This window comes from Acomys russatus, chromosome 31 (assembly GCF_903995435.1).
Source record: "Acomys russatus chromosome 31, mAcoRus1.1, whole genome shotgun sequence".
In the NCBI taxonomy this organism is placed as follows: Eukaryota; Metazoa; Chordata; class Mammalia; order Rodentia; family Muridae; genus Acomys; species Acomys russatus.
In genome coordinates this window covers 9,439,693-9,453,005 of record NC_067167.1, presented here as the reverse complement: position 1 = coordinate 9,453,005, position 13,313 = coordinate 9,439,693, and the positions used below count along the sequence as shown (strand labels likewise).

Below are 13,313 nucleotides of genomic sequence, written 5' to 3'. Positions count from 1 at the left end.
GTCTGTACATATGTTTGTGCATCACATGCATGAAGTACCCACAAAGGCCAGAAGAGGGCATCAGATCCCTGGAATTGGATGTGGATTCTAGAAATCCAACCGGGGTAGGGGGTGTCCTCTGAAAGAGCAGCCAGTGCTCTTAAACACTGGGAAACCGCTCCAGTCCCTACTTTTTTTTTTCTTTTTTTTGGACACTGTTTATGTAGTCTACCCTGACCTTGAACTATTGACACAGCCCAGGCTGGCTTTTGACTTGAAATGCCCCTGCTTACCTCTTCGGAGGGTGTGGGTTACAGGCATGTTCCCCAACCTCTGCTTTTTATGCAATTTGACTTTTCAAATCTGCTCTCATTCCTATTCTGAGCAAGGCTGCTGCCAAAGAGGCATCGATTGGTCCTGCAGGGCCTTGAGTGGCTGGGGGACCCGCCTGGGGGACCCCTCTGGGTGACATGTTAAAGAACTGTGGGTGTTGTGTGGGTACCTCTTGATATACGTGGCTTTATAGATTTGTGGGAACTTTAAAAAAAAATACCTATTGCAAAAAATGTAATTCCTTCAGATTTGGGTGTGAAAGATAAGCTTTCAGCGTCTGCCAATCTGCTTCTGTTAACTGATCTGACCTTGAAAATATAAAAAATGACCCAGAATTGTCTTTCTTTTCTCTGAAGTTCACTATCAGCATCAGAATGCACTATTTGAGAACTGTCTGTAGAGATGGATAATGACTTTACCCGCTACAGTCATATCTGTGCATTTTTTTTCCAACTGAAAAGGCTTTGTGGGCTTTTTTAGTTTTTTGTGGTTTTTTTGTTTGTTTGTTTGTTTTTGTTTTGTTTTGTGTGTGTGTGTGTTGTTATTGTTGTTTTCCTGCCTCTGGTTCCTGATTCTTTAAACTTTTGATTTAAAAATAATCTATCATACAAATAAGTCAACTGAAGACCATGCCTCTTGGCACCTGCTGGGAATTAGAGCCCCATCCTTGGGAGGGGCCCTCCCTGCTCCAGCTGACTTCTCTGGTCACAAAACTTCTTTTCTGAGCTCTGTAGGAAAGAGGCTTTCTCATCTCATCATTATCCCTGTGGAAGGTTCAGATGATGTGATTCTGTTGTTTTTATTCAGCTATTACTCTCTGTGCTGTTTGATTTGAGACTTGTATAAATCATCTGGAGAATGTGACATTTATTGACTCCACTCCACCTCTGGTGGGCATTGCTACTTGATTTTATAAATTAGAAAGAAACCTGAGTCTTTGGGATTAAAGTATTTCCTACCCAGAAAAAAACAAACAAACAAAATAGAAACACACACACACACATGCACATATGTACATAAACATACATACATACATACATACATACATACATACATACATACACACTAGGTCTGGAGAGATGGCTCCCCAGTCAAGAGTGCTTGCTGCTTTTTGCAGGGACCTGTGTTTAGTTCCCGGCTCCCACGTGGTAGGGGGTCTGATACCATCTTCTGGCCTCTATGGATACTGCATGCATATAGAACACATACATATGTGTAGGCAAAAACACTCATATATGTAAAATACAAATAAATAAGCAGCAACCCAGGATTGTGCTGTGTACAGGTGGGAGCATGTTTCAAACCCAAGGGCATCCATCGCCTATGACTTTGCACCAAACTTAAAAAGTTAATGTATCCTAATATTACCAAAAAAAAAAAAAAGAGGAAACTGACCCTCAACGTTGATTCTGGTCAAATGGTACACGATCTACTAGAGAGACACTGTCTGTGTGGAACAGAAGACAGAATGTGGCCAAGGGATCCTGGAAGTGAGCAGTTAGGAATGCTTTTGGTTCTTCCCTTTTATTTTATTTTATTTTTAAGATTTATTTATCATGTATACAATGTTCTGCCTGCATGTGTGCCTGTCCACCAGAAGAGGGCACCAGATCTCATTATAGATGGTTGTGAGCCACCATGTGGTTGTTGGGAATTGAACTCAGGGCCTCTGGAAGAGCAGACAGTGCTCTTAACCTCTGAGCTATCTCTATCTCCAGCCCTGCAGCTATGAGTTTGTAGTCTTGTTCTTGGCACTTCTGTCCTTGCAAGGGGACCAGGAACATCAGAGGGAGGAGCTGGTGTGTTTTCTCTCATCCCCTAAATGAGCACGCAACCTGGGAACCATCTACAAAGATGTGGCTGAAACTGAGAGGTACCTACACTTTAGTTAGGTAACCAAAGTGTATTAGTTGCTATTCTGTGTCTGTGATGAAATACCCAGGAAAAAAAAAAAAAAAAAAAAAAAAAAAAACTTAAGAAAGAATGGTTGAGGGCTGGAGAGATTGCTCAGAGGTTAAGAGCACTCTCTGCTATTCCAGAGGTCCTGAGTTCAATTCCCAGCAACCACATGGTAGTTCACATCCATCTATGATGAGATCTGGTGCCCTCTACTGGCATGCAGGTGTACATGCAGACACAACATTGTATACATAATAAATCTTTTTTCTTTTTAAATCACCTACCTATAATCTCAGAATAAGCTCACCCTTCTGTGGTGAGAGCATTTCATTCTTTGAACTAACGAGAACCCAGGGACTCCTGGCCCAGGCTGGTTTTGGTGGCCGCTGATTTCCTGAGACCCTGGACTCCTAAGCTGCAGCCTAGTCAAGACTGTGTTAGTCTCAGGGACACCCACCTTCCTGAATCAGTGGTTTATTGGGAAGTGTGTGGATGATTTTAACAAATGTGTCGGGGGCTATGGGGGGGTGATCTGACTCCAAGGGTGGAATCCCCAACAGTCCTTTGTAAATGCCGGAGAACACCCCAGAGAAACATGCTATGTGCATTCAGAGTGGCTGAGAGCAAAGACATATAAGGTTAAGAGTAACCACCTATGGGGAAAGCCATCCTCATTAGGCACTATAGAGAAAACATGCTTGCCGCCAATATAGACTTCTAGTGCGAAGTCATAAAGGGTAAACTGCAGGCACCTGCTTCCTCCGGTAGGGCGTGCTACATGTGACACTCTACAGTAAGAAACAGCAAGAGGGGCTGGAGAGATGGCTCAGTGTGCTTGCTCTTCTTGCGGAGGACCCAAGTTCAGTCCCCAGTAGCCATATCAGGAGGTTCATAACTACCTGTAATGTGAGGTCCAGGGGGTCTGATACCCTCCCCCTTCTACCATCTGTGGGTACCTGCACACATGTGAACACATGCTCATAGCATTTAGTAAAAATACTTTTTTTAAAAAATGGAGATTGTTCATTAGGATTCACAAGGAAAGGAGAATGTAGACATCTCGTTGGGCGTGGTGGTGCACGCCTTTAATCCCAGCACTCGAGAGGCAGAGACAAGCAGATTGCTGTGAGTTCGAGGCCAGCCTGGTCTACAAAGCAAGTCCAGGACAGCCAAGGATACACAGAGAAACCCTGTCTCAGAAAAACCAAAAAAAGGGGCTAGAGAGATGGCTCAGCAGATAAGAGCACTGTCTGCTCTTCCAGGGGCCCTGAGTTCAATCCCCAGCAACCACACGGTGGCTCACAACCATCCATAACGTGATCTAATGTGCATTGTATGCATAATAAATAAAAAAAATGTTTTTTTAAAAGAGAAAAAAAAGAAATGCTTAAAAAAATATATAGACACCCCAGGGCAGCTGTGGAGTCAGCAAGGCCTGTGAGCAGCATCCGTGTGTTAACAGAGCTTTCCAGCACATGAAAGCAAGCAACAGACAACCTTGTCCTGACCCACAAGTTTGTCTTGGGCATTCTTAGGAGAACTGTGACACCCGGTGACAAACAACAGGCCGCTGCATCTGTGTTGACAGTCATGTGACAACAATTCTCGTCCTCAGCAGCATCCCACTGAGTTTGCTGCCCTTAGTCTGCAGCCCAGAGCATGCTCATCCTTTCCTGAAAGCCTTCGTGATCAGATTCTTTGCCCCCTTAAGCTCTAGGCTGCGGGGGCTTTTTAGTTTTGACCCCTACAAAGACAGACCAATGCTCAAGGTCAGGTAGTAAGATGGCGTGGTTCCCTGAGCATCCTGAGTGTCTGGCTTCCCCTACTCTCTTGATTCTCTCGTTGTCTGAAGTGATGACTTCCGTTTCAGTTTCTTGTGTGTGCACATGCTGTTGTCCACTATACAAGAGTGTGTCCAAATTCCTCTCCGACGATCTGCTCCTGCTACAATGCCCAGCGCAACACAGATGCTTCCTAAACACTTGATGACTTGAATCAGTTGGGGAGATGGCTCTGAATATCTTTCAAATTACATTGAATTAAAAGACTTGGCTTTAAACCATTTTACAAACTCCTAGGATAGGAGCTTCACTCAGAGGTAGGAAAAAGACACAAATCCAGATCGAGAGGCTGCATTCATTTGGCCATATTGTTAGATGCAGGAAAGCAAGGGAAGAGAAAGAGTGAGAAAGAAGATAGGTGGGACAAGAGAGATGTGGCCCAAAAATCAGAGAGCCGAGAAAAGGAAAAGGTTGGGGGCTGGGAGGGGATGCTAACAGGAGGCAGATGCAAATGGCTGTCAGGAAAAGAGCAGAAGGGTTGGTGCCCCCGCCCCCGCCCCGCCCCGGCAGAGGCTGTGCTCTCTCTACGGAGCCTTGTGAACATCACTGAACAGAGAGGTAGAAACAACTTTCCATAGACAGTAAAGTCCCAAGGGGAACACACACACACACACACACACACACACACACACACTTCTAAAAAGTTACTGAATGCAAAACTTTATGCCTTTAATCCCAGCGCTCAGGAGGTGGAGACAGACAGATCTCTATGAATTGAAGACCACACTGATCTACACAGAGTTCCAGGCCAGCCAGGGCTACACAGTAAGACCCTGTGTTTTGTTTTGTTTTGTTTTGTGTTTTTTGCTTTTTGAGACAGGGTTTCTCTGTGTAGCCTTGGCTGTCTTGGCCTTGCTTTGTAGACCAGGCTAGCCTCGAACTCACAGAGATCCACCTGCCTCTGCCTCCCGAGTGCTAGGATTACAGGCGTGCTTCTCCAGTTGTTTTTTGCTGTTAGAAGCCTTGACGTAGGTTTGTTGCTGTATGTTTGGAAGCATTCAGAGTTGGGTGTGTATGCAAGGGGCTCCTGGGACATGGGGCTTCTGGGTAAATATTCTTTGCAAGGACCCTGTCTTCACACACAACTTGGCTTTAAATTGAGCTGAAATTGTAAATGCAACAGGGAGGAAAGAGGGGTTCACTAGGGTGCAGTGAACCCAGTTAGACCACCCCATGGGTGGAAAAGGAAATGTTTATTCAAACTGCCGAGGCTAGCTCTCAGAGTCAGAGACAAGAGAAGTGGTCGGAGAGTCCTGCCAGTTACAAGGAGGTGTGTTCGAGCGCGGGGTAGGCAGGTTATCTGTGTGGGGTTTCTATCTATTGGAGGCCTGTTTGAGTTAATACAGAGCTAGACTCCTTTCTGGAGCTAGGGGGCGCTGTAGCTGGCAGATAAGAAAATAATGGCTTTCCTGACAAGAGACCCCTTCACAGGGCATCTGAGGAATGCTGATTTAAAGCAGCGCTCCTCTTTCCCGTCAGTCCATCCAGCCCGGAACCACAACATTATCAGCAGGACCGCCATTTTGGGGACCTGAGAAGGGCCCGCTTTAAATAAGCCTAAGAAGAGGCACTTTGCATTGGAGTCTTGTCCAGTGAGCACAAGTGAAGGTTTGTTGTCCAAGGAGCATATTTTGTGTTTTCCTCAACATCAAGTGTGTCATCTCTGGCTAACTTTCTACTTTCCAGCAAAGAGAGAAAGGCCCCACCACAGTTGCTCCTTATGCGGGTACAGCTCTTCAGAGGCTGCTTGCTTGAACCCAAATAGTTTTTTTTTTTTCTTTTCTGCCTCGCATTTCCTTAAGACCATTCACTCATAACTGTTTCCATGCAGGATCGGTTGCCCCCATAAATACTGGCTTCCAGTGAGTCAGAAGGAGTCAGTGTACGTCAAAGGCCAATCATGCACAGAGTATGTTGGAGAATTGTGCTCATCCAGGTGTCTGGAGTTGTGCTGACTCAGACTTAACATTTGGACTTTTAGAGCAGACATAGGCCAGCGGTTCTCAACCTGTGGGTCACGACCCCTTTGCATGTTTAAGACCATTGGAAAGCACAGGTGTTTCCGTGATGGTTTATAACAGCAGCACAATCAGGGTTATAAAGTAGCTATAAAGTAGTGATGGCAATAGTTTTGTGGTTGGTGGCTGCCACACCATGAGGAACTGTATTAAAAGGTCGTGGTGTTAGGAGGGTTGAGAACCAGCTAATACAGAATGAGAGTCTCCGAGCCATGTCTTCGGCACGTCTGGGCTGTGAGACCTGCATTCCTAACTTGGATTGCTCGCCCTGTGGGCTGCATCCTACCATTCACACAGTCATTGGTGGGGCGGCTGTGGTGGTGGAGATGGTGGGGGGCCAGAACAGAACACAGTGTGATCACATATACCCAGTAAACCCCACTCGTAGCCAGGCTCGGCTTTCTTAGGACTGACCTGAGGAGTTGGAGAGACAGCTCAGCAGCTACGTGGGTTTCCAGGTTTTCCAAGATGACCTGAGTTTAGTTCTCAGTACTTAGTGTCACATGGTTCACAACTACCTAATTTGAGGGGTCCAACAGCCTCTTCTGGCCTTTGTGGGGCACCAGCATATGTGTAGCAAACACATAAAAACAAACAAATAAATAAAGATCAGAGAAAACACCACTGTACCAGCCAGAGGCAGGACGCCACCTTCAAGGGTCACCTGGGCAACGTGGTTGAATGCCTTTAGGGATTCAATCCCAACCCCACCCAGACAAGTGGCCCACAACCTGCGGGAAGGGTGGAGCCTTTTGTGGCTATACCCTTAGATGCTTAGGTCCAGACACAGTGCCACACTCAAATAGTTGACAAGTCCAAGGGATGACTATGAGCTGTGAACTTGTCCTTTGTCTGATGTGTAGCCTCACCCCAAAATAACACATTCTAGGGGGGAAGAGTAAACCCGCTCACAGACTTGCCTTCCTGGGGCTGGCCCAGAAGCCCCAAACAAGGCCAGATAAGCCAGGATCTTTTGAACCTGCTGGGTCTTACTCAAGAGCAGAAAGGGCTAGAGCTCCCTCCCACCCCAGTGACATCCAGGGTTGGGAAGTCCCAGGCTACAGAGAGTGACTCACCAGGCTGGAAGTCCTTCCCAGATGGTATGCCTGACCCCAGTTGGCTACTGTGAGGATCTCTCTGAGGCAGGGGGATAGTGAGCACACTGCTAAAGGGCCAAGCTATGCTGTTTCTAGCTGCTTCTTGGTCATATGTGGAGATGGGATGTAGCCCCAGATGCATTCTAATAAAACTTTATTGAGACTAGCAGGCAACAAGCAGACTATGGTCACGGGACAGAGACAGGTGCTTTATAGTTAGCTGTTCAGAGGAGATGGGGAAGTTGGACAAACAAATGGTAAGTGCCTTTGTGATTTTGTTAAAAATGGCCAGAGTCTCCTCCTCTATGTAATTAACCCACCACTTTGTTATTTGCTTTACCAGATTTGGCACGATACAGACTGTTGGTGACCTGGGTGAGTATGCTTTCACTGAACTCGTGGGGACAGGCCACTGTGCCAAGGGCAAGTGGTGACAGCAGTACACTCCGCTGCTGCCGCCACTGAAGGTCCTTCAACGTAGGATTGGGCAGAATGATATATGTCTTTCACAGGCCATAGTCCATGGCTCTGCACCAAGCAGAGAGAGGAGAGAGGATGTGGGGGAGGGGGGAAAGGGAGGGAAGAGAGAGAGACTGTGAGCTATGTTTCGTCAGAGCCAGGCTCTGTCCAGAAGGGACTAATGGACCCAGGGCTCAGTGTGGGAGGAGGAGGATGGAGAGCCCGGTGGAGCAGTGGGCTGGGGGTGGGGATGTTCTCAAAGCCCCGTTACTATGTTTCATAAACACAGGGGGAGGCACATCACCTGGGCCCTTCCGGAGGCTTTCCAAACATGGTCCATGTTCTGTAGCTGAGAGATTAATTAAAAAAGAAACCACAACGCACAAGAATACGCTTCTCAAACTTTATTTTGATTTGGGTTTCCAACAATCCCAAGGAGCCCGAGCCCACTACCAGTGGGTAAACTATACCGTCCCCACAGGTACGGCAGGTACGGCCCACCACTGAGAGACTCACTTGGCTACATCGTTATGGACAGTCTCTATGGTGGGCGGTTTTCTGGTGTCTCCACAACACACACGAGGATGTGTTTCTATTTTATTAGGCTCTAAGAAACTTTGTTTGGACGTTTAAAAAAAAAAAACGTGGATGGTCAAGAATAAAAAAATATGATTTAATTAGCTGTGTGTATAATGGGCCTGGTAAGTTAGTGGGAAACGGGCTTTGGAAAGCAGGATTTTGTGTGGTATAAAAATACTGTTCGTTTACCTAAGACTGATAATAAGTTTTATGGGTAAATAAAACTTACATACTTACACGGAGACTTTCAAAGATCTGTAATTGTTTTTAATGAAATGTGTATCTCCTTCCACTGCATTTAGTCTATGCGTGTTTCTGGCCATCATGCGCATCTTAGGCATTTTGCTGTTCTGACAAAGGGTGACCATCAGCCGCCTGCTATCCTGCCTGGCACAGTAGATCTAGGAAGAGGGGTGGCTTTCAGAGGCTTTGAGAAATGGGGCGTTCTTTAGTCTAAAAGTCTTCTTTATAAAATGGAAAATATATTATAAGGTAAATATTTCATTTACAGTCAACCTTAGGAACATGAACAGTTCAGAATTTGTTCATGTTAGGCAGAGGCTCCCCAGCTAGCAATCTAAAAGACTAGCGACACTTGATTGGCCTTTCTCCAGCTGGCTTTCTCTCAAGTAACTGGGTGGATATTTTTTGTACATTCGGGGGTGGGACAGATGGGTGTCACAAAGGGTATTGGTTTAGAAGAAGTCTGGCCATTTTGTAGCTGTGCAGTCTTAAAAAATGTCACTCCTCTGCACTTCTAAGACCACAGACAGGAGACTCCATAGTGCTGTGATGTACACCCATGTGCTATAATGCATCTGCCTGTGCTCTGGAATGTGTAACAGCGGCCTAGCACTGATGGCCAGCGCTACTGGGGCTACTTTAAGGTGTGTGTGTGTGTGTGTGTGTGTGTGTGTGTGTGTGTGTGTGTGTGTGTGTGTGTGCATGCTTGTGAGAGATAAAGAAAATGAATCCCAGTAGGCTAAGGCAGGTAGGTCTCAACTTTAAGCCTAGACTGGAATATAGAGCAAGACTTTTGTCTCAAAAGAAAAAAAATATATAGCCTGCGAGCGTGGTGGCTCACGCCTTTAATCCCAGCACTCGGGAGGCAGAGGCAGGCAGATCTCTGCGAGTTCGAGGCCAGCCTGGTCTACAAAGTGAGTCCAGGACAGCCAAGGCTACACAGAGAAACCCTGTCTCAAAAAAACAGAAAAAAAAAAAAAAAAAAAAAAAAAAAAAACCCCAAAACAAAAAACAAAACCATACAGCCCAAGTGCAAAACCCAAATTCACAACTGCTTTATAATAAAATGAAAGATATTATTCATTAATTTTTTTAAAAAATAAAATTTTTGCAACTAAATATTCATCAATTTATACTTTATGCTTATTTTATCAGAATGTCCACTCTGTGACATTATAACTCTCCAAAGGAGAGACTTCATAATTAATTCAGTTCTATGCCTTAAAAGTTTGACTATAAGGCAAAAGAAATGAATGACATTTAAAAACAGGTAAAAATATTTAACTCTAAACCACAGCCTCCTCAAAGACTTAATAAGAACACTTCCTCGATAATATTTACAAACCACCTGCCAGCTACACAATAACAGGAACTCGCCATGGCATTTACGTCATGTGCGTTTTATCCCCTCAGGGGTTTAAATTATTAAATATTTAATGGTCTTCAAAGATTGCACTGTAGGTTTTAAGTGATAAGTGATCTAAAAGTGCTCATAGCTAAGTAGCCATGTTAGGTGCTTATGATATTGGCCGAAGTTTTAGAAAAATATCTGAGAAATACAGCCACGTATAGGAGACAGTCCCTTGGATGAACCTGGGTGATGAGACAGTAACGGAGGTAAGGCGCCAGCTTCACCTCTGGAAGGACAGCTGGCAGGCAGGGCGCCTTGACAGACGATGGGACCACCTGCTTTTCCCAGCTCTTAGGTACTTTCTCTCTGTGTCTTTCCCTCTGGTCTCTATACCTCTGTCTCTCTTCCCATGCACGTGTGCTCACACTTGTACCTCTTGTGCCCACAATGCAGCTCAACTCATCTTCTGCTTTGATGATTGGTTTCTAAACGGTGTCGACATTTTTCAATGCAGGCATGAACCAAGATGGCTCAGTGCTTTTCAGAGTCAGGAGGGAACCAGGGCAAAAAGGCTGCAAGTGGAAGGCCTGCTGAGACATGGTGAGTCTCGTGTCCAAAAAAGGAAAATTTAAAAAAAAAAAAAAAAAAAAAAAACCAACAACAAATGAACACTGGCACAGGGCAGTTCTGGACACAGGTAAAAGTTTGTCGTTACATTCAGCAGAATAAATTTTGTCAGTTAAGGAATCTGTGACTGGTAACCTCGGTCCCATGGCGAGGGCATAATTAATACTTAAGAGAAGCTCAGCTGGTACCAGTCCCATCACAGCGTTCTTTGTTGTGCGACACAGCTGTAAGACAAAAGCAGCCAAAGTTCCTTTGCCTCCAACCTTGCATTATAACTCAATAATAAAGTATATTTCTGCTAGGTCTGTGGTTTCAAAGTTACTCATTGTAAACATCCTCTATTCTTTCCTAATTAACTTTAGAGTGTGAGCTTGTAATCTATGTCTGTGTCAAATTATTTATTCTACAAAAGAAAAAAAAAGCAGCACAAATACCGTTTCATTGTGGTTTCAGCACAAGTTCCTTAAGAAGAATGTTAAGGCCGTTTATGGAGTCAGGGTGAACAGCAGACGACCCTGGCATAAGTCACAAGACAGACGAAGAGCTTTGGGGAGGGGCAGCGGTGGCTGCCTGTGTTTTCCTTCTGGGTGACCCCACAACAGCTTGGAGGGTCCATTAGTCCCCAACATCTCCATCTCGGTCTCCGATAAGCCATAGAAAATGGAAACTTAAGGCCAGCAGAGCGGTCCCAAGCAGGTCGCCGAGCGCCGTCAGGTACGGGATGGAGAAGCTGTCAGGGTCCTTCCCTTTCCTCCAGAAGCGATGGACCATCCAGTCAGCGATCCACAGCAGGGTGAACACCTGCAAAACAACACCAGAGGTGACGCCTACAGCCTGAACTGCTTGTTTCCGGAAGGAACGGCATGTGTCCAGGTCAAGAGACAGCTAATTAACAGGAACATGCTCTTTTTATAACAAAAATAGCGTGGACGCCTGAGATGCAGCACCTCATCGCCATCTAGCAGCTGGTAAACACACACAGTACTAATCTCTGCCTTTGGTTGTAAATGGCCAAGCGCTGTCATTCTGGCTCAGACACCTTTACAGGAAGGAGGGTGGCTTGTCCAAAGTAAAGGTGAAAGGAGAAAGCCGATGCTACAAAGCTATCCTCTGAGTTCCATACGCACACCGTGGCACGCAGGCACCCCCTCATCGTACAGACACACTCACAACAGTAACAGTAATAACGGTCTAGTTCACAAAATAATAGTTGAAAACGCCCCAAATCTTCTATACAAAGTCAAGATGCTCAAAAGTCTCTAACTAGAGAACCAAAGCAGACCAGCACCAAGCAAAATGTCAACAGTGCAATGCAAAGAGAAAGTCTTAAAAATAGAACGTGGTGTCACTTACATTATAAGCAAAGGTCAATTAGACCTAGAGCAGGTTCTTGCAGCAGAGTTCTTAGAGGAAAGCTTACAGGCCAAGGAAGAATGAGACAATAAGCCAAAAGAAAAAAAAAGGAGCCGGGCGTGGTGGTGCATGCCTGTAATCCCAGCACTCACTCGGGAGGCAGAGACAGGCAGATCACTGTGAATTCAAGGCCAGCCTGGTCTACAAAGCGAGTCTGGGACAGCTAAAGCTACGCAGAAAAACCCTGTCTCAAAAAAAACTAAAAGAAAAAAAAAAAAAAAAGATACCCTGACAACCAAGAATGCTATACCCAGCACAATTATCCTTCCAAATCTGAAGGAAGTCAGATAAGCAGAATCCAAGGAAACTCATCACTGTGAGGTCAGCCATGCAAGAAATACTTAAGAGCATCTGTCATGAAATACATGTTACAAAATTCACTAGAAGAACAGATAAATAGGAGAGAAATTAGACCTTGGCATAACAAAGAATTGCAAAGTCTTAAAGAAAAAGTCATATAAAGTGAGCAGAATACAACTAGTGAAATGATACAAAACAGTTCATAGTCAGTAATAGTAATCTTGAGTTTAAATTCAATCAAGATAAACAGATGGGCTAAATGATTACAAGAGAAAGTAAGACTCCAAGAAAACGCACCTTCAGGGAAGATGCGCATTATCTAAAGTGGGAGGTTGGAAAGCGTAATTCACACACAAATGGGAACCAACACGAGAGAGGAGCCTAGCTTCACCAGAAACAGCAGACCTCAAACAACACAATGCACTGAGACAAAGAATGTCATCATGGAAGGAAGAAAGAACTGGTGCTGGCCAGAGAGATGGATGGCTCAGCAGTTAAGAGAATTGACTATTCGTCCAGAGGACCCGGGTTCAATTCCCAGCAACCACATGGCAGCTCACAACTGTCTATAACTCCAATATCTTAACATTTTTACACAGACATACATGCAGGCAAAACACCAATATACATAAAATGGGGGAAAAGGAAAGATTGAATTCAACAAAAAAACATGGAAGCTGCAAATATATACATACCCAACACGTGACCCCCAAATACATAAAGCAAATACTATTAGATGTAAGGGAGAGATTATAATCCAGTGATAACAGCAACTCTAACACCCCACTTTCTTCAGTAGACATATCAGCCACAAAGAAAACCAACCAAGGAACACTGGGGTTCATGCAAAGAGCAAATGCTCAACCACACGTATGGACGGCGTCGCTCAACAGCAGCGGGCCGCTGGTCGGCACACACATCTCCCAAGACACACCTGAGAGCAGCCCACAAACCGAGTCCCGATGGATTTAAAAGGGTGAATCTCTACTGTATATTTTCTCAGACAACAATGGAACACAGCCGCAAGTCAACAAATGAGTTCAGAGCCTCCAAAGACAAAAGCGAGGGACATCTTCTAGATGACCAATGGGCGACTAAAGAAATTAAAAGTAAAAAAAAGTTTTTAAATCTAGAAAACAATGGGAAAGACCTGTGCTGATTGATCAGTGTGGGT

General features: G+C 45.0%; 1 protein-coding gene across 1 annotated transcript in view; it reads right to left on the bottom strand.

Moving 5' to 3' along the window:
- Positions 1-10,631: 10,631 nt before the first annotated feature.
- The window catches only part of Slc41a2 (solute carrier family 41 member 2), a 70,850-nt gene continuing 68,168 nt past the window's right edge, over positions 10,632-13,313 (bottom strand). Inside the window, exon 10 of the mRNA XM_051139758.1 lies at positions 10,632-11,227. Within this exon, the coding sequence (XP_050995715.1) occupies positions 11,042-11,227 (186 nt within the window). The 3' untranslated portion in view covers positions 10,632-11,041. The remainder of the gene's footprint in view (positions 11,228-13,313) is intronic.